This window comes from Chiloscyllium plagiosum, unplaced genomic scaffold, assembly GCF_037043375.1.
Source record: "Chiloscyllium plagiosum isolate Xiang-an unplaced genomic scaffold, Cpla_swu_hap1 HiC_scaffold_12, whole genome shotgun sequence".
Taxonomy (NCBI): domain Eukaryota; kingdom Metazoa; phylum Chordata; class Chondrichthyes; order Orectolobiformes; family Hemiscylliidae; genus Chiloscyllium; species Chiloscyllium plagiosum.
In genome coordinates, this window is record NW_028270150.1 from 75,979,845 (window position 1) to 76,005,915 (window position 26,071).

The 26,071-nt window shown below is 42.9% G+C and overlaps 1 protein-coding gene across 10 annotated transcripts in view; it reads right to left on the reverse strand.

The window, feature by feature from the left end:
- cnksr2a (connector enhancer of kinase suppressor of Ras 2a) overlaps positions 1-26,071 on the reverse strand; it is a 490,411-nt gene that overhangs the window by 288,923 nt on the left and 175,417 nt on the right. For all 10 annotated transcript variants that reach the window (XM_087992951.1, XM_087992946.1, XM_087992950.1 and 7 more), the window contains exon 6: positions 5,519-5,638. In XM_087992951.1, coding sequence (XP_087849077.1) covers positions 5,519-5,638 — 120 coding nt within the window. The remainder of the gene's footprint in view (positions 1-5,518; positions 5,639-26,071) is intronic.

Here is a 26,071-nt window from a genome sequence, read left to right on the forward strand (position 1 = left end):
TCTCTGGATGAGCAATTCAGTTGGTCCCACTTTTCTTTCCTGCACGTGTTTTCTCCTCAGCTGCTTATCCCATTCCCTTTTGAAAGCAGTGAGTGCTTTTCCTTCTGCCAGTCTCTCAGGCACTGCATTACACACCCCAACCATAAGGAAGTTACTTTTGGTTCTTTTACCAAGCATCCTCTGCTTCTACACCAATCCACCAATTTGATCTGCTTTCATATAACTAATCTCTGAAAACCTGGTGTGTTTTTGAGTGCCTTGATAAAATTTCCTATTCCAAGATTTTATTTTCATGTAAAACAATGTTCATTCCTGTCAAATAGTTTTGAGGTAAATGAAGCACAACTTGGCTTGACCAGTCTTAACAAAAGATTAATTACTTTTCTTTTTTAAAACATGTATAAGTATCAAAATGGTCATGGAGAATGCATTAGTTATAGAACACAGAAACTAGCAGCAGAGGTAAGCCACCTGGACCTTCAAGCCTGCTCTGTCATTTAGTATGATCATGGCAGATCCTCTATCTCAATGTCACATTCATACTTTCTCTCCATAACCTTAGATGCCTTTAATATCCAATCATGCACCATCTCTTTCTTGAATATACTTCACAACTTGGCCTCCACAGCCTTCCATGAGAGTGAATTCCACAAGTTAACCACCCACTGAGTAAAGAAATGTTTCCTTAGCTTAGTCGTAAATGGCCTATCTCATAGCCTGAGACTGCGTCACCAGGTTTTAGATTTGTCACCCATGGGCAATATCCGCCCTACATCTAGTCTGTTGAACACTTTGTTAGAGCTTTTTATGGTTCAGTCAGGACCCCTCTCATCCTTCTAAACTCTAAAGAGTACAGAGCCAGATGAACCAATCTGTCCTCATAGGACAGTCCTGCTATCCCCAGTATCAGCATAATGAATCTCTGCTGCACTCCCTCTTTGGCAAGTATTTCCTTTCTTAGGGAGAGAGACTAAAACTGTAATACTCCTCAGGTACGGTCTCACCAAGGACCTGTATAACTGCAGTAAGACATCTTTACTTCTGAACTCAAATCCTTTGCAATAAAGGCCAAAACACAACTTATGTTCAAGGACCCCCAGATCACTTTGTACATCCACACTTCCCAGTATATCACCATGTAAATAATACTTTGCCTTTCTGTTTTGGACACTGAAGTAGACAATCTCACATTGATCCATGTTATACTGTATCTGCCATGTGTTTTCCTCCACACACAACATGTCGCGATCACCCCGAAGCCTCCTTGCATCCTCCTCACAACTCAAACGCCCACCATTTTTATATCATCAGCAAACTTGGAAATGTTGGATTTTGTTCCCCTGCCCAGGTAACATTATATGTTATAAAGTATGGTGCTGGAAAAGCACAGCAGGTCATATAGCATCCAAGGTGCAGGAGAGTCGACGATTCTGGCATCAGGAATGTGGGGTGGGGAAGGGGGCTGAGAGATAAATAGGAAAATGGGAGTGGGGCTGGGGGAAGATATTTCGGAAGGCGATAGTTAGATGAAGGTGGGGGATGATGTTGTTAGGTCGGAGGGGAGGGTGGAGCAGATAGGTGGGAAAGAAGATGGACAGGTAGGATAGTTCAAGAGGGCGGTGCTGAGTTGGAGGATTGGATTGGGGATGAGGTGGGGGGTGGGGAGATCTGTAAATAGTGCTTTTCCAGCACCACACATTTTGACTCTGAATCTTCAGCATTGGCAGTTCTCACTTTCTCCTGAGGTAATATTATATGCAATATGAGACACTGGAAATTGTATTACATTTTACACTACGTGCTTTTTTTGAATCTTTATTTAATAAAATTCCTGAACCCCATAAACATGGTTATCTTATTTGTAAATAAAGGCTTTTCCCCATTCGAGTCCCATTTTCTGAATTTGGTGATACAGTTCCAGAGGAATTTGATCTCAGACAAATATCCATTCTTGATATACAGTCCTAGAGCATACTGGTGGGCTACTGGACTGGGAGATCTGCATAGCAGAACACAACCCTGTTCTCATTTAATATATTTTAATGAAGCTTATTCAACGTTTTGATAGCGTAACCAGGTCAGCTCCTTCTATATATTAACCTCTACTAATGCAAATGTATTTTGTCAATATCATAAATTCCATCCGATACAATCACTCATTAAATATATATACCATGTACCACAGAATCAATGAGTTCACACAGATGTACAGCACGGAAACAAACTCTTCGGTCCAACTCATCCATGCTGACCAGACATCCTAGATTAATATAGTCCCATTTGCCAGCATTTGGCCCATGTTCCCCTAAATCCTTCCTATTCATCCAGATACCTTTTAAATGTTGTAATTGTACCAGCCTCCACCACTTCCTTTGGCAGCTCATTCCATACACACACCACCCTCTGTGTGGAATGGTTGCCTCTTACGTCCCTTTTAAATCTTTCTCCTCTCACCTTAAACTATGCCCTCTAGTTTTAGACTCCCCAAACCCAGACATTGCCTATTTATCCTATCCATGTCCCTCATGATTTTATAAACCTTTATAAGATCACCTCGCAGCCTCTGACACTCCAGGGAAAACAGCCCCAGTCCATTCAGCCCTATAGCTCAAACCCTCCAACCCTGGCAACATCCTTGTAAATCTTTGCCATGTGTAGAAAATTGAACATTCTACTTGGTAAGATGTTAAAAATAAAACAATGGGAACCAAAACTAAAAGATGCAAAAGTTATCAATGTGGAAGTAGAGAGAATAAGAAATTGTAGATCCAAGTTTCGTTTTACAACAAATGAATAGTTGTTCGTTGATATACAGGATCTCCATAAACATTGATATTGAAGATCAGTATTTCTGTACAACATAGGCAGAAGTGAGGACTGCAGATGCTGGAAACCAGATTTTAGATTAGAGTGGTGCTGGAAAAGCACAGCAGGTCAGGCAGCATCCGAGGAGCAGGAAAATCGACGTTTCGGGCATGAGCCCTTCATCAGCCCTTCTGCATAACATTCGCATTCTCCTCACAATTGGTGGAAACCATTCTTTCCAGGACACCCTGGTGCATCTCTTACTCACTCCAAACAATCCCTCCCTTAATCCCACAATATCTTCCTCTGTACAGGAGAAACAATCTACGCTTCTTGTTTCTTGGATGAAACCAGAATTTATTCGAACTTTTTGAACTTATTATACTTTATTCACTATTCAATGAACATAGGTTCTGAAGAAGACTCATATTGAACTCAAAGTGTTAACTCTCTTTCTCTCACTGCACAGTGGTGCCAGATCTGCTGAGTTTCTCCAGCTCTTTCTGGTTTTATTTGAGATAGAGTTAAACCAGGTACAGAGAGATAAATGATAAAACAAATCAAAGACAGTACAGTAGTTAAAAATAAAGCGACAGAAGGAAAGGTTAAAAAAATCTGAAAACTTAGAATTTTATTTCCTGGAAATTTCTGAAAGCAATTCCGAGATGTTGGAATGAATTTCAATGATGCAGATGGCTAGAGAATTGTTGGAGCCGTGTAGACTGCAGTTATGTGTTGGGACCATGTGGAAACCTGAATGCTGCTGACTCCATGGGAAGTGCCTGGGAAATTGAATTTTCTGTTGGGCAATTTCCCTATTCCCTATCCTCTGAAAGAGTCCATTAACGTTGGCGAATTTGGAGAGTTCTGACCACTAAAGCCTAATAGTTACTCACAAAATGTTTGAGGATTAAATAGCTACTCTAACTCTTGGCAACTACTAACTATACCTCTCCACCATCCACCCCCGATGCCTGCCCCACATCCCCCCTAAACAGCATCTCACATCCAGAGCCCTACCCTAACCTTGCCCAATTCAGATCTCCCATCGCACACTGTTGGACGCTGGCTTTGGTACTGATCATCTTATACCACAGAACACAGACTGTTGGAAAAAGAGACATGGTTTCCACACCGATTCTCTCTGCTGCCGGACTTGTGGATATCTGGATGGGTTCCTAACAGCAGGCCCCAGTCCAGGAATCTCCAGTGCGGAAGCTACTGAAAGTTAAATGGGTAATATTTAATCACTTCAGGATGTACTGCACAGTCAGAAGGCATGTGTGTTCATGACTGTGCAATGTTCACCACCATTCTCAACCCACAGACACTGAAGCAATCTGTGTTCATATGCAATGAGATCTAGACAACATCCAGGCTTGGGCTGAAAATGGCAGATAACTTTCCTACCACACAAGCACCACAGACAAAGAAGCCAACCACTGCCCCTCGACAATGAATGGTATAGCTGAATTTCACTTATCGATGTCCTGGACTTACCATCAACCAGAAACTGAACTGAACATGCCCTATAAATAATGTCAAGAGTTGTGGTGCTGGAAAAGCACAGCTCCCTGACCTTCATCCACCTATCACCTTCCCAGCTACCTCCCCGCAAACCCAGCCCCTCCCATTTATCTCTCAGTCCTGACCCTCATTCCTGATGAAGGGCTTATGCCCGAAGCGTTGATTCTCCTGTTCCTTGGATGCTGCCTGACCTGCTGTGCTCTTTCAGCAACACACTCTCGACTCTGATCTCTAGCATCTGCAGTCCTCCCTTTCTCCATATAAATAATGTGCCTAATACAGGACGTCAGAGGCAGGGAATCCTGTGACAAATGACTCACCTCCTCACTTCCCAAAGCCTTGCCAGCATTGCCAAGGCACAAGCCAGGAGATGGGATTTTCTCAACCTGCCTGGGGGAATACAGCTCCAACTACACTCAAGAAGATCGATATCATTCAGGAAAATACAGCCTACTTGATTGATACCACATTGACCATATTCAACATTCACTCCAGCCACCACCAATGCACAGTGACAGCTGAACGTACCAGTTAAAATACACACTGTGACAACTCATCAAGGCTCTTCTAAATCTGAAACCTCCATCACCTGGAAGGACATGGGTAGCAGATACCTGTAAACATAATCAACTCCAGGTTTCCTGCCATGCCACACACAATCCTGACCTGAAACTATATTGCCGTACCCTCACTGTCACTGGGTCAAAACCCTGGAACTCCCTCCCCAACAGCACTGTCGGTGCTTCTACAACAAATAGACAGCAACAGTTCAGGAAGGCAACTCACCCTCTCCAGGGCAATTGTGGTTGACAAGAAATGCTGGCCTATCCAGTGACACTCACATCCCATTAATAAATACAAAACAAAATAAAAAACACATTGGCAGTAAAGAACTTGAAGGTTCAGGGGTCAGGGGTCATGGAAAGCACTGTATACATACAATTCTTTTTTATTGCAAGTGCATTAATAGTTAATTGCAACAATGCTGAGCTCCATTTGTTTGCTTGATTTCACGCAAAAAGCCATATTTGGTAATCGTATAGTGGAATCCGTTTAGTTGAATTATGCTCTATACTAGAGGGTAGTTGTACCAATTGCAGTGGCCTTGATGTCACTTCATGTGCCTTCTGCCTATAACCACAATTCTAATATTTGAGCTTCCACTCAAAAGAGACATAGGTCTTACCAATCCTTCACTGGGTTTGATGTTTGTCAGCTGAACCACCTCCAAGTGAGCAGATTGTGAAACCAGCGGATCAGAAGATAGAGAGATAATGTGGTCACAAACACCTGAGAGTGTTTTACACTGTGACAGAAAGAGAAAACAAAAGAGTAAGGATACATCTCTAGAAAATAGCAGGGCAGATAAACAAAGCAATTTAATGATCTGTCAAATGAGAATGGCTTAACTTTAAATCGTTAAAGAGGATTTCTGAAAATCAGCATCACCAATGCAATTTCTGGATATAAAGTCTACAATTTACTTTATAAAATACTCCAGTCAAGCCTCATGATATGATCGATGTAGCATTTAATCCAAATAAGTACTTAATAGTTTAAAGTGAACAATTTTTTGACTCCGAAAAACCAGGAAGGCAAATCTGTCGGTTCAGGTGAAGTGGAGTGAAAACTGAGATATCCTGAGATCCACCGAGGACCATAGATATCTCCTTGATGTTCAACATTCCACAGACAGCTGCTCTTGCTGCATCCTGAGATCCACACTCAGTGCCATGCATCGTCATATGAACGCCCGCAACATCTCTCTCCAACAGCACCACCTCAGAGCTGCACTGCTCCCCAGTTCCACTTCATCCTCCGGCTCATTTGCCATACGAACAAGGAACATTTTCTTTTCCTTTCATGTGTCAACTCAGAGACACCCATGGCCCTCCTGAACCTTGTCCCCCTCCCCTTCCCTTTGACTCCATCCCATCTTCAAACCTCACCTCCTGTCATGTGTTTACTATCCCTTCTGACCTTACACTCTCCAATGCTGAATGTTCTGTACTCAGCAAAGATCTTGGTTCTATCCCTCAGCATTCCCACCTTCATGAATTTCGGTCATAATATAACGTTGAACTCTTCTGTCGCCTTCGCCTCTGTGCCCAAACCTTTGAACAAGAGTCTTCTCCCAATCCCAGAGACCCCCACACCCACCTCCAACACTCTCCCACCACTTGGACTCCTCCTAGTGGCCTGCACTTGACCTGTTCATTGAGAACTGTCGATGTGACACTGGCTGCCTCAATTTCTCTGCTCTGTCCTTACCCATCCCAACCTATCTGCCTGTAAATTGAATGCACTCTGTGCTCTCAGATTCAACCCCAGTTAAGCCTGCCGACAGGGTGATGCTATTGTAATCTGACATGCTGACCTCGACATTGCAAATACTGAGCGCCAGTTCTCATATACCTCCCACTGTCTCCCCCTGGATCACGATTCCACCGTGGCATATTAGGCCACTGTGTCCACTATAGTTATCTCCCCCTCACCACTGCCTCCAAGCTCATATCCCCCAGCCCCACTCATTTCTACCTCCTTCCCGATAGGGTAAATTGTCTTTTCCCTGGGATCGGGGAGTCCAGGACTAGAGGTCATAAGTGAGAGGGGAAAGATATAAAACAGACTAAAGGAGCAACTTTTTTCACACAGAGGGTGGTACGTGTATGGAATGAGCTGCCAGAGGAACTGGTGGAGGTTGGTACAATTGCAACATTTAAGAGGCATTTGTGTTGGGTATATGAATAGGAAGGGTTTGGAGGGATATGGGCCGGGTGCTGGCAGGTGGGACTAGATTGGGTTGGGAATCTGGTCGGCATGGACAGGTTGGACCGAAGGGTCTGTTTCCGTGCTGTACATCTCTATGACTCTATGACTACCCAGACAGACCTACTGTTTCTCCCTGCTCCTGCTCCACACAGCTCAGCGCTTCCTTCCTTGACGCATTTTTTTTCTCCCCTGGTCCAATCCCTTCCCACTTACATCTGCAATTCCTCTGACGTTGTACGTCAGTTTCAGAATTTCCAGTTTGCAAATTCCAGATGCCTCCTCTTTACCATAGACGTGCAATCCCTTTACACATCCATTCCCCCAGCAGGATGGTCTCAGGCCTCTCTGCTTCATCCTGGAGCAAAGGCCTGAACCATCCCCGCCCACCACCACCCTCCTCTGCTTACAGAGCTTCACCTCTCCCTGAAGAATTTCACCCTGAATTACTCTCATTTCCTTCAGGTCAATGAGGTGGCCATGGATACCCACATAGGCCCCAGTTGTGCCTGTCTCTTTATGGGGTACAAGGAACATTCCCAGTTACTGTCCTATTCCGGCCCTCACCCACAAGTCTTTCTCCAGTATTTCTATGATATCATCAGTGATGTGTCCCTCTCTCATCTGGAATTGCAAAGGTTTATCTGTTTCGCTTCCAATTTCCACCCCACCCTCACTTTTACTAGGTCCATCTCCGATTCCTCCCTTCCTTTCCTCGACATCTCTGTTTCCATTTCTGGGGATAGGCTGGCCACCAATATCCACTATAAACCCACCAACTCCCACAGCCACGTGGATGATACATCCTCTCACTCTGCTTCCTGTGAAGGCTCCATTCCATTCTCCCTGTTCCTCCGTCTCCATCGCATCTGTTCCAATGATGACAAATTTGACAAGGGACCGTCTGAAATCTCCACCTTCTTCCTCCATCGAGGACACCCCAGCATCTTTGTTGACAGGGTCCTCAGTCGGGTCCAACCCATTTCCTGCACATCAGCCCTCACCCCCTGTCTTCCCTCCCACAACAGCAAAAGGGTCCCCTTTGTCCTTCCCTACCCTTCCACCAACATCCACATCCAGAGGATCATTAGCCACTATTTCTGCCACCTCCAGAGGGATGCCACCACCCAGATACATATTCCCCTTCCTTATCAGCCTTTCACAGGGACCATTCCTTCCGGGACATTGTGGTCCACTCCATTTTCACTCCCAATACCCCCCATAGCCCAATTGCACCTTGCCCTACAACCGCCTAAGGTGCAACATTTGCCCATTTACCTCCTCCCTCCTCAGTATCCGAGGGCCCAAACACATCTTCCAGGTGAAGCAGCACTTTACCTACACTTCACACAATCATACCACTGCATTCGCTGCTCACAATGTGGTCTCCTCTATATTGGGGAAACAAAGCATAGTCTGGGTGACAACGTTGCATAACATCTACATTCTGTCCATAAGCAAAGACCCTGAGCTTCCAGTTGCCTGCCACTTCAGCACACCTTCCTGTTCCCTGACCAATATCTCTGTCTCAGGCTTGCTGCAGTGCTCCAGCGAAACTCAGCACAAGCTGGACGAACAGCACCTCATTTTCCGCCTGGACTCAATATCGAGTTCAACAATTTTGGGGTTTGAGGCATCTTCTCCCATGTCCTTACCTCACACAGCAGGCCTTGTTATTATATGGCCTGCCATTACACACAATCCATTGTTAGCCACTAACAGTCCCCATTAGCAGCCATCCATTCTCCTAGGCTGACTGTTATCCACTCCTTTGTCGGTCCAAATGTTCTTCTCTCTCTTTGGGCTCTATCTCCACCTATCATTCACTCCTTACCCCTTCTCCCCAACCTATCTTTTGCATAAAAAAAATTTTCCTAGCTACCAGCTGTTCTGAGGAAAGGTCACTGGACCCACGACGATTAACACTGATTTCTCTCCACAGATACTGCCAGATCTGCTAAGCTTTTCCAGCAATTTCTGTTTTTGTTGCTTTGAGATCCATATGGGCAGAAGAAAAAAATTAAACAGTGTTTCAGCTGCAGATATCCTTCCAGATTAAAGATAACTGAACCTTTTGATGATCGATTACTCTCGTCTAATGATGGCTTAGGAGCATATACATTCTCCAGTGGGGTTCATGAGAGTCCTCAAGATGTCTTGAGGTCCTCTGTGTGCCTTGGACAAAGTTTCCAGCAGAAGCTAAGATGTTGGCCAGGGCAGGTTCCGTTGACTTGAAGGTGGAAGGGTTGAGAAGGTGGAAGGGTTGTAAACTGAATAAAATTCCAGGGTAAGCAGATTCCAGCCCAAATTCCTGGATCCCTTGGATAAAAATCGTTCCACCTACTGTCTCTATGTTTGGCACACACTGAAAATTTATTTTCATGAATGTAAAAATGTACAGGAATCTACCTTTGTCTATATATGCAGAGCAGTGCAAATACATTTTGGAGAAATTAATTATAATTGATGTTTCAATAACAATACCACAATGTAACTTGGAACATGTGAAGAAACCTCTGAAATTGCTGATTTAGTGCAAACATATATTGTGGCAGGATAAAGCGGATAGAAAAATACATTTAGAGTCTTAGAGTCATAAAGTTATACAGCATGGAAACAGACCCTTTGGTCCAACTCATCCATGTCGTCCAGATATCCTAAATAAATCTGGTCCCATTTGCCAGCACTCAGTCCATATCCCTCTAAACCCTTCCTATTCATTTACACATTCAGATGCCTTTTAAATGTTGCAATTGTACTAGCCTCCACCACTTCCTCTGGCAGCTCATTCCACCCATGCAGTATCCTCTGTGTGAAAATGTTGCCCCTTAGGTCCCTTTTATATCTTTCCCCCTCACCCTAAACCTACGCTCTCTAGTTTTTGACTTCCCCATCCTGGGGAAAAGACCTTGACTATTCACCTTATCTATGCCCCTCATGACTTTATAACCCTCTATAAGGTCACCCCTTAGCCTCCAATGCTCCAGGGAAAACAGCCCCAGCCTATTCAGCATCTCCCTATAGCTGAAACCCTCCAACCCTGGCAACATCCTTGCAAATCTTTACTATACCCTTTCAAGTTTCACAACATCCTTCCTATAGCAGGGAAACCAGAATTGCACACAGCAGTCCAACAGAGGCCTAACCAATGTCCTGTATAGCTGCAACATGACCTTCCAACTCCTATACTCAACGCACTGACCAATAAAGGCAAGCATACCGTACGCCTTCTTCACGATCCTATCTACCTGAGACTCCACTTTCAAAGAGCTATGAACCTGCACTCCAAGGTCTCTTTGTTCAGCAATGTTCTCCAGAACCTTACCATTAACTGCATAAGTGCTACCCTGATTTGCCTTTCTAAAATGCAGCACCTCACATTTATCTAAATTAAACTCCATCTGCCACTCCTCAGCCCATTGGCCCACCTGATCAAGATCTCGTTGTACTCTGAGGTAACCTTCTTCACTGACCACTAAACCTCCAATTTTAGTGTAATCTGCAAATTTGTTAACTATACCTCTTATTTTGTAGCTATTTCATGACATAGGAACATGCTAAAATGCTTTTCTGTTAATGGTGGACTTTTAAAAGGTAGTCACAGTCATAATGTGGGGAATGTACTCCAGGTTTGATCACAAAAATGTTTCCTGCATCTCCTCACTTAAAACCTGTGTTTGAAAGCACAGTGCTTTTATTATCACTTGTGGATCTTTCTGTAGACGTTATCAGTGTGTGGAGGGAGGTACAAATGTGCATATTGCTGGTGTGGCACTGTGCTTACTGAATAAACTACAGATTTAGTTCCTTCAGATAGCTTTTTTAAATAAACACAGAATTTTCTTCCACCTTAACTACAATTGTTGAATTCCTGTGCCCGGGATTGCTGAATTGTAAACCACTGTTTGTATAATGCTCCTCATGTGAACAGAAGCAATTCAGCTTGCTTCACTGGTGAGAAAGGAAATTAAAAGAAATTGGAGCAAAGCCTTGGCCACATTTTTTTGAAGAACATTTCAAAAGCCATTTACTTGAATAATTCCCACTGCCTTTATGAGTTCAAACGCTAGATTTTCCAGCCTCAATGAGGCAGGTTAGGCGGCTTGGGTGAGGGGTGGTGAAAGTTGCAGGGAAAATAGCAGGGAACAGCACTGGATAGATCCCAGACTCTGCCATCAAGCACTCTCTTTTAGGGTAGACTGAGGGGTTGGTTAACCACCCACTGCATGGACGTGGGCAGTCAGGCCTTAATAAGGAACAATTTTGTGGCCATGCCATTATATTGCCTGCAGCGAAGGAGACCAACCCATTGGCATAAAGAGCTCTCCAGCTGAATGAAGGCTGGCCATGAGAACTGGAGTCTTTACGTCACTGACTGTGTAGTGTAAAGGGCATTATTTTTCACGCTGGGTATCGCTCCTGGGCATGTGCGAAACAAGCTACATCGTAGTTACATCAGAACAAATGGAATTGGAGCCTGGATCTGTAAGTCTCCACATCAGATATCCTCTCTTACAATCCTCTGTATATCACCATGCTCAATAAATCCTGTTGCTGTTCACTCTCATGACTAGATTTCACATTACAATGTGGTGCCAACGATAACTAGACTGCAGCCATTTTGTAATATAGACAAACAGGAGGCTGGAAGAGCACAACAAGCCAGGCAGCATCAGGAGGTGCAGAAGTCAATGTTTCGGGGTGAAACCCTTCTTCAGACTGAAGGGTTATACCGGAAACGTTGAGTTCTCCACCTCCTGATGCTGCCTGGTTTGCTGTGTTCTTCCAGCCTCCTGCCTGTCTACTTTGGATTCCAGCATCTGCAGTTCTGTTCTGTAACAGCCTGAAACAAAGCCATTGACTCAGCTGTGAGACAAACCCAAGGCTACAAACTTTGAGGCGGTGAAAATTCCTTAAATGCAGCTCAGGGGTGCTGGGGTTGGGTTGCAAAGGACTTTGAGGAATTCCTTGGAACTCAATCATGGAACAGGAATTGCCACACTGAAGAAGGTGGCCCAAAGCAGAGAACTCAGATCGCATCAGGAAGAAATCAATTAATCACAACGCGCAATAAGTTTCCAAAAGTCAGATGTCAGAGGAAAGGATAATGTACAAGATAAATCACCCACGCAACATTCAGATAAAGTTGGGAAAGAATAGTTGTCGCAACAAATGTTACAGATAGTTCAATGACAGAAAAACTTGACCTTTATTAAACCTGCCAGAAAACATGGAAGGCCCTGACTGTGCTCTATGGTGAATAAATTAGCTTTGATGGTTCAGTAGATACAGTATTATAGCAGACTTCAACAAGTAGCAGATAAGAAGCAAGTCACTGTACTGTTGTAGTGACTGGTGGTAAAGCCAATGTAAAAGAAACAGCAACGTTTGGTGATGTACTTAAAGCACTTAACTCCTATTTCAGTTTAAGAATCAAGTCCATAATAGACTGGACAATCTTCAATCAATGTGAGCAGAAACCATTGACTCTTTCAGAAATGATTTATGCCACCTCATGGATGACTGTCAATATGGAAAGATGAACTCACACAGGACCACACTGTACTGAGGTACAAGATGAAGCTACAATTTTGTGTCTGAAAAAGATATTACATTACCATCAGCTGTGTGACATGCTAGATAGGTTGAAGTTCACAAGCAAAACAGGCATTTTATCCAAGATAAGAATGTACTTGGAGTCAGACTGCTGCTTCTGACTTCATCCAGCTTGTTAACAAGATAAAAGTTTTGTTAACCAAGGGTATTAAGGAACATGGGCCATAGGCAGGTATGTGGACTTAGGCCACAGTTCAGCTGTGATCTCACTAAATGGCAGAACAGGCTTGAGAGGCTGAATGGCCTGCTTCTGTATCAGCAGGATAATAGCTACAATAAGTAGACCATGCTGCTCCCATCATTGCTCCTTATATGTGTCGTGATATGAGGAGGTCATATCGACAACAGCCCTGCCTGGCAACAAAGGCAACATAACATGCAAGCCACATGCTAGGTCATGTTCAGTCGGTAACCGAAACAGAAATAGATCATTTTAGCCTGTAATTTCAAAGTTTTAAGGCAGGCCATTCTGGTCTGCAGAGATACAGGAAATAGATGTTTCTGAGGAGCAAGATCAACAACATGCATTCTTCTTGCATGAAGGAATGACCTTAAGGTAATATTTTAATTCAGATGTTACAGTAACTGTTCTAAAAAAACTAACTTCAAATTAGCTGGATATGTGAATATATTGAATCTTTCAGATGTTATACTGTTGTGGGGAAAATCACCGGTCTCAGAGACAGAATCGAGATTCAATGACAGAATTTATTGTACAAAGAAATCGGAGCTCCGGGGAGAGAGAGAGACGTCCGCCAGCATGGCTGTCAGCTGTGAGCCTTCTCTCACCCTCGGAGCACATGTCATGATATTTTATACATTTCATGGTATAATGGTCCAGATATCAAGTCTTTGTTTGTACAGCATGGTTTGTTTACAGAAAATGTTACAGTTATTGTCAGTTTCAGAGGAATGATACAGAGTCATTGTCAGTTTCAGCAGCTACGCTGAAGTCCATTACTGCATTAATTGGTCGTGATCGTTCTTCCTGAGAAGGAAGATCGTCTTCCATTACTGCGCGTATTAACACTTGTATACGCGCAGTCTCAGGTAGTTAACATTTTTATTGAAGGTAGTGGCTGGACTCAGACAATTCAGTGGGCAGTAGATGTTACTGATGTGTATTCTCTCCCCCATCCACCTTAAACTAATCATCTATATTCTGTGTCTATTGTGCTGGTATTCTGTTGGCCACAGACAGTATCTGTGTGTGCTTCGCTGTACTTTTCCATGTAATGGCTCAGCCGCCATCTTGTATGCTAAGTGACCAACTTATGGCTCAGCGGCCATCTTGTGTCTGTGTGCCCTGTGTCAGCATGCCCCGAGTCAACTCCCACAATACCATGGTTGAAACAGGGATTCCTCAGACATTCTCATGGAATACTTTCGGGTTTTGGAGACACATGATTCACAGAAATGAGGCCAGGTACACACTACACTTCACTGGGCTGAAAAAAAGTTATCAGAGACCTTGTACATTATCCCTAATCATTTTTATTCTTTACTAGATAGGGATGCTTCTGTGGATTGAACATTTTTCAGCTGAAAAACATCAAAGACTTTTCAGGCTTTGAGCTGCCAAATGTTGGAGCAGATACTCCATTTATTTTCCACAAAATAATCTGAAAATGGCAGTAAAAGAAGGCACTAAAGGAGGTGCAGCCAACCACCAGAGGACAGTGATTTACATTTTCACCACAAAGCGACCGGAAAGGAATACAACACGAAAGTTGTTCAGTGACTTGAATTTGCAACCCCACACCTTCTTGTACCTGTACGTTCAGGTGACATAGCCCCTGAAAAGGCAGCTGTCTTTTTCAAGGACAATTAGTCCTTCCTTCATGAAGAAGAGCTAAAGTTATGTACTAATGCACAGAACCTGCCAAGTGAATGCACGTACAGTCACAGTTCAATGATGTGTTCCTCCCAGAAGCAAGCCAGACTAATGAGGTTAAGCAAAGTGACTCTGTGTTAGCTTACACTCAAAGTAAAGAGACTGAAGAATACAAAATTTCTACATCAGGCAGCAGAATCTGATGCTCGAAAATTATGTGCGCTCAGAATATATTTTCAATCATGCAAGGAAGAAGTCTCAGGAGTCCAAGGAAACTCAAGCCAGTTCAGTCAAGATGGATGGGGACATGGCTGCACAGATAGAAGCCGACTGTGTGCAACAAACCACGGCAATAATGTTCGGAGAACGTGAGTGCGAGTTTAACACATCTGAAGAAAAGTTCCAACCTTCAGCAAAGGTCTACCAAGAAATGCAATAACTTTCAATTAGTCAAAAAAAACCTTTTCAGAGAGAAAAAGATCCTTAAAGCGGACCATGCTAAAATCAATAGGCAGGAATTATTGATCTGCTTAGTTGGAAGTGGGGAGTGGGAGGGGGGTGGTGGGGTGTAAAGGGAAACCCACTAACAAGCCTTGGAAGCACAGACAGACAGGGTATCATCAGAAGCTGTTACTCCACTCTTCCAATGTTTTTACTCTCCAAAAAGACAAGAAAGTACATATATCCGGCATATCCTCTAAAAGAACTGAGAATACTGTCAGAGATTAGTCCTTTATGCACAAAGATTCGGGCTTGGAGGGGAAGGCGGTGGGGTGGGGGGGGTGTGGGTCTAAATCTCAGTTTGTAACTTGCTTATGTGCCTCCAAGCAAGACTGCCTTTGCGTTCAGATCCCTGACCTTCTTTTGCACTCTCCTAATGGATGTGTAGAGACTCCAACTCTGCTGGCTCTCTGATTGACTTGGCGGCAGACAGTCTGCTTTCATCCTTTAGAGGGCAGTGAGCTTGAAGGTGACTAATCACAGGACCGACTTAGGGAAGGTCTTCATCCATTTAGTCCCAAAGCCTACGGCCAAATTTAGCCTGAAGTCACCAATGGTGGAGGGACACCTTCAAATGGCCTCTAATATCGAGAAGATCAAGGGCAACAAATGTATGCACATGCTGTCACCTCCAAATTCCACATAAATCATACACCATTCTGACTTGGAATGGTGGTTCTTCACTGCTGCTACGCTCAAAACTTGTAAGGCCTTCCTTGACGGCACTATAGGTATTGATACATGACATTGATACAGGCTGCAATAGGTAAAGGCGGTGGCTCAAGGTCAGTTGAGGATAGGCAATTAATTCTAGGCTGGCCATTAGCAATCACATCCCTTAAAGGATTTTTTTTAAATGAAAAAGCAGACCCTACTTCTGATTTTCCCCTCAAATCTCTCATTCTTCACCCAGAGCCCAATATAACTGTTAAAACACTTTAACCGAGGGCGGCACGGTGGCTCATTGGTTAGCACTGCTGCCTCACAGCACCTGGGTCCCAGGTTCGATTCCAGCCTTGAGTGACTGTCTGTGTGGATTTTGCACATTCTCCCTGTGTCAGTGTGGGTTTCCTCCGGGTACTCAGGTTTCCTCCCACAGTCCAAAGATGTGCAGGTGAATTGGCCATGTTAAATTTCCCATAGTGTTAGGTGCATTAGTAAGAGGGAACTGGGTCTGGGTGGGTTACTCTTCAGAGGGTCAGTGTGGACTTGTTGGCCTGAAGGGCCTGTTTCCACACTGTAGGGAATCTAATCTAATCATAATCTGGTTTCTACTCAATTTTATCAAGAATTCTCAAAGTGTTGAGCATTCCACAGGAACCTTTATTTATAAGTTCTGAGATTATTTGTAAAGTGTTAGCTTTGTGAACAGATGTTTACACAAACTTCCAAACATCCAAAAGGAGGAATGGGATACAGGGGAACTTAGCTGTCTGGATACAGAATTGCCTGGCCAACAAAAGACAGCGAGTGGTAGTAGAAGGAAAATATTCTGTCTGGAAGTGAGTGGTGTTCCACAGGGCTCTGTCCTTGGGCCTCTACTGTTTGTAATTTTTATTAATGATTTGGATGAGGGGATTGAAGGATGGGTCAGCAAGTTTGCAGATGACACAAAGGTTGGAGTTATCATTGACAGTATAGAGGGCTGTTGCAGGCTGCAGCGGGACATTGACAGGATGCAGAGATGGGCTGAGAGGTGGCAGATGGAGTTCAATCTGGATATATGCAAGGTGATGCATTATGGAAGGTCGAATTTGAAAGCTGAGTACAGGATTAAGGATAGGATTCTTGGCAGTGTGGAGGAACAGAGGGAGCTTTGTGTGCAGGTACATAAATCCCTTAAAATGGCCACCCAAGTGGACAGGGTTGTTTTGAAAGCATATGGTGTTTTGGCTTTCATTAACAGGGGGATTGAGTTTAAGAGTCGTGAGATCTTGTTGCAGCTCTATAAAACTTTGGTTAGACTGCACTTGGAATACTGCGTCCAGTTCTGGTTGCCCGACTATAGGAAAGATGTGGATGCTTTGGAGAGGATTCAGAGGAGGTTTACCAGGATGCTGCCTGGACTGGAGGGCTTATCTTATGAAGAGAGGTTGACTGAGCTCGGACTTTTCTCATTGGAGAAAAGGAGGAAGAGAGGGGACCTAATTGAGGTATACAAGATAATCAGAGGCATAGATAGAGTCGATAGCCAGAGACTATTTCCCAGGGCAGAAATGGCTAACATGAGGGGTCATAGTTTTTGGAGGAAAGTATAGAGGAGATGTCAGAGGCGGGTTCTTTACACAGAGAGTTGTGAGAGCATGGAATGTGTTGCCAGCAGCAGTTGTGGAAGCGAGGTCATTGGGGACATTTAAGAGACTGCTGGACATGCATATGGTCACAGAAATTTAAGGGTGCATACATGAGGATCAATGGTCGGCACAACATCGTGGGCTGAAGGGCCTGTTCTGTGCTGTACTGTTCTATGTTCTATCTTGGTATGGCTGGAATTATCTCCCTAATATACACAGGGTGCAACTACATCAAATGGATTGCACTGTTCAAGAAGGAAGGTCACCTCATCTTTACTAGGACAATAAATTATGGCCCAGTTAGTGAAGCCCACATTTCTTGAATGAATAAAATAAAACATGACCACATTCCAAACAGTCATTTCCTCCCATCAGGAAAGATTTTCTACTTCTTAATCTATATTGACTGCTGTTTATGTGGCTATGGGGTTCAAGTGAGACTAAATCAGTCCATAGTTGCTTAAATCTGTTTTGTTGCACATTTTAAAAAATGGGAATCACATGTCTGTTTCTAATCGACAGGTACTTTCTCAGTAGACAGAGACTTCCACATAACAATCATTCCTTTTCCATTAGTGCTTTAAGATAAATACTTCCAATCCTTGTGGGATTTATTGGTTTTGATCTCTTTGAGCCTGTGTAAGACTTCCATCACAGTTATATTGAAGTCATGAATTTATCCTGGAATACCTGTGTTTGCAGAGAGCAAGATGTGCTTGTCATACATGATAACATGCTTAAAGAAAATAATCTGACAAAATGGGCCAGATTTTGCCTTTGTTTCAATTATTTCTTGTATAAATACTCTGTCCATCAGGATAGTCACTGTTAGGAGGACCTGCAGCAACTCCCAGCAGCATCTTAAACCATATGATGGAGGAGCAAAAATAGGCCATTCAGTCCATCGATTATTAGCTCTGCCATTCAATGAGATCATGGCTAATCTAATAATCCTCAATTCAAATTTCCTGCCTTTCTCTTCTAATTCTTGTTTCCCCTGATGGATTATAATGCTGTCTAGGGCACTGGGGAAAATATAAGCACTACTGCAGTTAGGCGGTAAGAAAAAATATAACCAGGAGATTAAAACAAAAGTATTGAAGGCTGAAATAGACAGCATTTTAGTTTTTTTCTTTCTTAACTGAGGAGGCTCTAAATCTCCTAAGAAAGAAAAAAACTAAATTGCTGTCTATTTCAGCCTTCAATACGTGTAATGACAATAGCCTCAGCAGCCGTCTGTGATAAAGGATTCACTGGAATTTAGACCCTTGTTTTGAAACATATAGATTCTTAGTGGATTTGACAGGATAATGACTTGACAGAGAGCATAATCACAGAATAAGGAGTTGCACATTTAAACCAGAGATGAGGAGCAATTTCTTCTCTCTGAGGGGAATGAATCTACGAAATCCTTTCGTCATAAGACAGTCCCTCTATTCCTGGTATCAATTGAATGGACCTTCTCTGGACTGCCTCCAACACCGGTATATCTTTCCTTAGATAAGGGGCCTAAAACAGTTCACAGCTTTCCAGCTGTGTCTGACTTTTGCCTTTATTGTTTTAGCAAAAACTCCCTACTTTCACACTCCATTTCCTCTGAAATAAAGGCTAACATTCCATTAACTTGCTCTATTATCTGCTGAACCTGAATGCTTGCTTTTCTTAATTCATGGATGAGGATTCCTAAAGCCCACTGTTCCGTAATCTCTGTTTCTGCAGCTTTCCTCCATTTAAATCAAACTCAGCTCCTCTATTCTTCTGGCTAAACCGCATAACCTCACATTTTCCCACATTATATTCCATTTGCCAAGTTTTCACCCACTTATTTAACATCTATCATCCTCACCACCTGCCTTCTCACCTATTTTAGTGCTATCCACACTCTTGGCTCTAATACATTCATTCTCCTCATCAAAATCATTAATATACATTGTAAACAGTTTACACCACTGATCCCCGTGGCACACCACTCATTACTGGCTGCCATCTTCTGACCCTCATCATTCATAATCACCACTCAGAGAGACGTACAGCACAGAAACAGACCCTTCAGTCCAACTCATCCATGCCGACCAGATATCCTAAACTAATCTAGTCCCATTTGCCAGCATTTGGCCCATATGCCTCTAAACTCTTCCTAATCATATACCCATCCAGATGCCTTGTAAATGTTGTAATTGTACCAGCCTCCACTACTTTCTCTGGTGGCTCATTCCATACACGCACCACTCTCTGTGTGAAAAGGTTGCCCCTTAGGTCCTTTTTTAAAATCTTTCCCCTTTGACCCAAAACCTATGCCCTCTAGTTCTAAACTCCTGCAATCCAGGGAAAAGACCTTGCCTGTTTACCAATCCAAGCCCCTCATGATTTTATAAACCTCTATTCGGCCACCTCTCAGCCTCCAACACTGGTCAGACTGATTCACTTCCTGATTTTCATTGTTTCACACAGATGTCTTATTGTCATCCTTTACAATCGGGCCTCTAGTCCTCCTTTTCTATACCATGTGTCTTTTCAAGTATCTTGTAGTCTGTAATATTTATTTCAAATATTGGTGACTTTTTAACTATGTCACAGTAATAGTGAGCAGATCAAATCCATTTATCTCTATTTGTGCTATTAGTTCATCAAGTTTACAGTGAAATTTAAGCCTTAAATGGAGTGATTCGACAACTGATCTGTACAAGGACTGTATCTGTAGATGTACTATTACCATTAAGCCAAATAGCAACCATGTTTCAGTGACTTGGATTTTCTCTTTAGATTTCTAAACCTCCTATCTATCAACCACCTCTGAAATTAAAGCTCTATCTGGAGCACTTGTTATTGGTTTCACCAGGATTCTGATCCCAGCCTGAGGTAAGCGGAGCCCATCCCAATGGCACGTCTTTCCCCAGTACGTCCAATTGGAAGCCTAACTGGACCAACCCCGGCCACCTCAGAACCGACTGGCCAGCAGCCAACCAAGACTGCCGAGTGAAGGAGTAATCACATTTTTAAAATCATTCAGTACTGTTTTCAAGTTTAGGCTTTTGGCAAACAAAGCTGTTGAATTTGTGGTGAAATTGAGTCAGTCACAATACTTAATCTCTTGGATGTTACATCCAATCCTGGTGCCGATGAAACAAGAATTGAAACCCCTTCTCCTCACAGTACTTTTTGAGCCATGTATTTAACTCTCTGAACTGCTTGAGTCTATGTCAAAAGGCATGTGGCTCATTTAGTAATCCAGACATTATTAACACTTGAGGTTTTGTTTACTATTTTGGAGCCCTGTTCCTTAAACTGTCCCAGTAGAAACTTCACTCTCAGTTCTAACAATGTCACTGGTTCCCACAAGGACTAGGACAACTTCTCTAGTCACGAGAGGACAATCCAAGCTGGGAGTGTGACAAGCAACATGCTCTCGGAACTCCTGCTCTCAGGTGGAGAGAAATTCCCATGACTCTGCTGTCTCCGACTACTATCACATCTATATTTAGTCCACTCCATCTGAATAGCGTCCTGTATCGGGGGTTGCTCTGGTTAGTTTGTCTTTCCTACCTCAATTCTCTTCTCTCAACCGGATAGGCCATCAGTGTGTGTAACTGTTAGTAAAAATAAGGGCTGAGCTTCCTTGAGCTGCAAACACCCATCTCAGATATGATTGTCCAGGATTACAACGCTGCCCAGAAGCTCTCACATGCTTCAGGGATATGATAGCCATCCTTGTAATTTCTTACTTTTTTTCTCAACCAGGCTTTCTTATCTTTCTGACAGCTTTACTGATATTAATCCATCCAGTTTATAATCCAATAGTATCTCTGTATCATCAGACCTTTCATCTTGAACTTGGTTTTACAAGTATCCAGCTCTCATTTCTGGTGACTCTGTTTCAGGGTTTAATGCTAGCTTGGCCTTTTGAATAGCTCAAAAAGCAACCACTCATTTTCAATAATTCCCTCCACCTTTTCCTGAGCACTTAAGCTGCTTTAGAACTTAGGACAGCAGAGGTTGTCAAAGTGTGCAACACTGGTCCATCCATGAGGGTCCACCTGGTGGACTGCAGACTGGTCCAAAATGCAAATCACTGACAAGTAAAACTACAGCCAAGGCTAAATAAGTGAAAAGCTAGAACTCTCATTCCCACCATGCACATGAAACTACACATTCAGACTGACACCCATTTGTATAGATGCTACTAGCCCAAGAAATAACTTTAAAGCAAAATTTATGTTACTGCTGATTTTGATTAATACAGATAAAAACTAAGTGCTAGTCTCTCAGAAGAGGGTTATTGTGATTTTGTAACATATTCGAATGTCTAAACTAAATATATTCTGTGAAATAAAGGTTTTCTCTTGCATTAATATTCATGCTCGTGTTTCTGACAATTTACTTAAGTGTATTTTTTTAATGCACATTCACTCATTCCATTTAGTGGTGAAAAAGCAGTGAAGCACTTATTGTTTAAAAAAAAATCTGTATTTTTTTTAAACTTTTCTTGCAAAAGCCAAGAGCTGGAACCTATTGGTTGGTCTACAGAGCCTTTTACCTTGCCAGTCACCTGCAGATGAAACAGTTTGTGAACTAAATCCCAACCCTTTCTTTAAATTTAAATTTAAATTAGCAGTATAATCTATCCATCCTTTCATCTATCACTGCCATATATTAACATTCTGATGAAATGCATCTCATACCCTGCTTCATAATTATTCTTCACTTGTTTGCTTCCCCTTTAATCATGCTTCACTTGTTGCAACCTTTTGAGTTAACATCTTTTACATATCCCTTACCTGATTTCATTGTTTGTCTCCTTTTTGTGTTTACTCACCCCGAAGATTTCCTTTTCAAATTATGGGCGGCACGGTGGCACAGTGGTTAGCACTGCTGCCTCACAGTGGCCCGGGTTCAATTCCCGCCTCAGGCGACTGACTGTGTGGAGTTTGCACGTTCTCCCCGTGTCTGCGTGGGTTTCCTCCGGGTGCTCCGGTTTCCTCCCACAGTCCAAAGATGTGCAGGTCAGGTGAATTGGCCATGCTAAATTGTCCCTAGTGTTAGGGTAGGGGTAAATGTAGGGGTATGGGTGGGTTGCGCTTCGGCGGGTCGGTGTGGACTTGTTGGGCCGAAGGGCCTGTTTCCACACTGTAAGTAATCTAATCTAATCTAAATCTCTGGGTTTGCTGACTGCACATCTTTGATATGTTTCACTACTTCAGGTCACTTTCTTTTCAATTTCGGCTGACATTAGTGTCCCTACTTGAATTCTGATTGTCATTGCAAAGAAACCTTTATTTTCTTTTCTTCCCAATTTTCATATTGATGGGGTGCAATGATTAGATCAGATTAGATTCCCTTCTGCCCAACAAGTCCACACCGTCCCTCTGAAAACTAACCCACCCAGACTCACTTCCCTACATTTCCCCTTGACTAATACACCTAACACTATGGGCAATTTAGCACAACTTAACCTGCACATCTTTTGGAATATGGGAGGAAACCAGAGCACAGGGAGAATGTGCAAACTCCACACAGACAGTCGCACAAGGCGGGAATTGAATCCAGGTTCCTAACGCTGTGAGGCAGCAGTGCTAACCACTGAGCCACCATGACACCCTGTGCTTTAGACCTGTTCTTCCTGAATGCTTTCCTGTGATCCCACCTCAGACCTTGTGAGACCCCAGAGGCAAGCTTTGGTACAGGCTTTGTGGGGAATATTGTTAAAACTGCTGGGACTTGCCCCGAGAGGAAATAAAAACAAAAGCCATCTTTTTTTTAAACAGGCTGTGGTTGTAGTAGCAATCAATATTCAAACAACTAGCAATGAAGCGATGCCTACTGATAGGAAAAAAAATAGCTCAACACAGAAAGGAACATCACAGTTGCTGAAACTTAGTCCCAGCTCCATGGCTGCTATTACTGCTCTGGAACTCCCAGAATCACATCCTGCACTTCCATGGGTTAGTTGAGAACCCCAGATACAAGATAAATTGTAAATTGGTGGAAATATCTACATATGTAAGCTAGCTTGCTGAGCTGGAGGGTTTGTTTTCAGATGTTTCATCATCATACTCGGTAACATCATCAATAAGAGTCTCTGGTGAAGCGCTGGTGGTATGTCCCACCTCTCTATTTAAAGGTGTTGGTTTCTTAAGGTGGGTGATGTCATTTCCGGTTCTTTTTTTCAAGGGAAGCTAGATAGAATCTAGGTCAATGTGTTTATTGATGGAGTTCTGGTTAGAATGCCATGCCTTGAAGAATTCTCGTGCATATCTTTGTTTTGCCTGTCCTAGGATATGTGTGTTAAAATGGAAGCTATTCACGCTTAGGATCTACCTCCTAGAGATTACAGAGTCTTCTGCAAGTTAGCAGAAACTAGTTGATAGCTTTCTTGTAGACTATATACACAACACACATCCTAGGACAAGCGAAACAAAGACACACATGAGAATTCTTTAAGGCATGGCATTCTAACCAGAACTCCATCAATAAACACACCAACTTAGATCCTATCTACCTTCCCTTAAAAAAGGAACTGTAAATGATATTACCCACCTTAAGAAACCTAGACCTATAAATAGAGAGGCGGGCCATATCATCAGAGCTCCAGAGACTCTCACTGATGATGTTACCTAGTCATGGTGACGAAACGTCTGAAAACAAACCTTCCAGCTCAGCGAGCAAACTTACATACTTATCAACCTAAGCAACAAATCTTCTCAAAAAAAGGTGGACATATGTTTCAGAATGCTAAAGAATCAGTGCTGTTCAAATTATTCCTTATGCTGCGTAAGAGTATTTTTCAACATAGAGCCCTACTTTGGGTTAAGCTGTCCTATCATAGCCAACTCTGGACACTTGGATGAAAGTGAAAGCTCTGCAGAAAGGACATTAGAAATTTACCAAAATGATTCCAGGACGAGGGTTACCCTACTGTAGTAACTTGATTTGTTTTCCTTCTAGCAATGAACACTAAGAGAGGAATTAAAGAATTGTGTAAGGTTAGGAAGAGTTTATATTGAGTAAACAAACAGGGTTTGTATCCAAAAGCTGGATGCTCAGAAGGCACACATTTCGAATAATTGGCAAAAGAGGCAGAGATGCAGGAGGAAAATCTTTTATACAATGGGAAGTTAGTATTTTGAAGCACAGTACATGTAAGGGTGCAGAATATTTTAAGGGTTAAAATGGAAGCTATTCACCCTTAGGATCTACCTCCTAGAGATTACAGAGTCTTCTGTAAGTCAGCAGAAACTAGTTGATAGTTTATTTGTAAACTATATACACAACACAGCAATTTGACTGAGTCCCTTCAAGTCCAGACAAGACCTCCTTCCCAACTGATGGGACCATCTCAGTGGGTGGTGTCATGATGCAGACATTAACCCTTTTAGACTCAATGTATGGAGATTCAGGAATCACTTTCAAAAGTGAATTGGATAATTACAGAAAGAACACAGAAGACACACAGCTAAATCCCATATGCAGAAACGGCTGTTTCTTTAGGAGTACTGAATTAATGGATTGATATACCAGAAGGGACACACAAAGGATACCCTTGCTTTTCTTCCTGCTAGGCCAGACAGGGCCTCACACTAATATTTCATTCAAAAAAAAGTACCTCTAATAATTCAGCACTTCCTTAGAGCAGCAGTCTAGATTATGCACACAAATATATAATGAGGGGATTAAACCCAAAACCTTCTTAGTTGAGGACAAGTCGAGGAGGACTGGCACAAAGTTAGAGTTTGAAGTGACATTCTTCGCAGACACAGAGATACACTTAATAATGTTCTCCTGGGTTAGGTTTCTGACCCTTAACTGGGCTTCTTCGACAGGGTCTAAAGGCACCACTTCAATGAAGCAGGTGTGGTTTTAAGTGGCTGAAAACATGTCAACAACTTGGAGACAGTCCAATCAAGATGAAGCAGAACCTTCAATATGCCATTACACTGAGTGGCAGAGCATCCTCTTTGCATCATTTCGCATCGGGATTTTGTGCCTAGGTACCTTTGTACCTAACATGGTGTTGGAAATGGTGACTTTGTACACTTGTCATTGTACTCCTGCATCCCTGTGCTTGAGTATGTATGGTCATAAAATCTAATTCCTTTCTTGACAGCTTCTGTTTGTCTTCAAATCCATCCACCTGCAAGATGGAGTGATGATATCAGCATCCGGTCCCAAAGTTACATTTAGTGGATCTCAGTCCCCACCTCACTTTGCAAGTGAAGACTCCCTATAACTGACTCTTGAGTAATCATCATGAGAGGAAGCACAATTCTCAATCTTTTAAGACCATAAGACATAGGAGTGGAAGTAAGGCCATTTGGCTCATCGAGTCCACTCTGCCATTTAATCATGGCTGATGGGCATTTCAACTCCACTTACCCGGATTTTCCCCGTAGCCCTTAATTCCTTGTGACATCAAGAATTTATCAATCTCTGCCTTGAAGGCATTTAGCGTCCCGGCCTCCACAGCACTCCGCGGCAATGAATTCCATAGGCCCACCACTCTCTGGCTGAAGAAATGTCTCCGCATTTCTGTTCTGAATTGACCCCCTCTAATTTTAAGGCTGTGCCCACGGGTCCTAGTCTTAATTTATGTTTGCCAGAAAGTCGATAATTCCATCAACTGGCAGTCTTAATAAGGCCCAATTTTAACTATTGCCAGATGACGGATAGAGGACGGGTGGAATGAGACCCGTTATCTCAGACCAAGACTCAAGCCTTTTGGAGGTCAAAG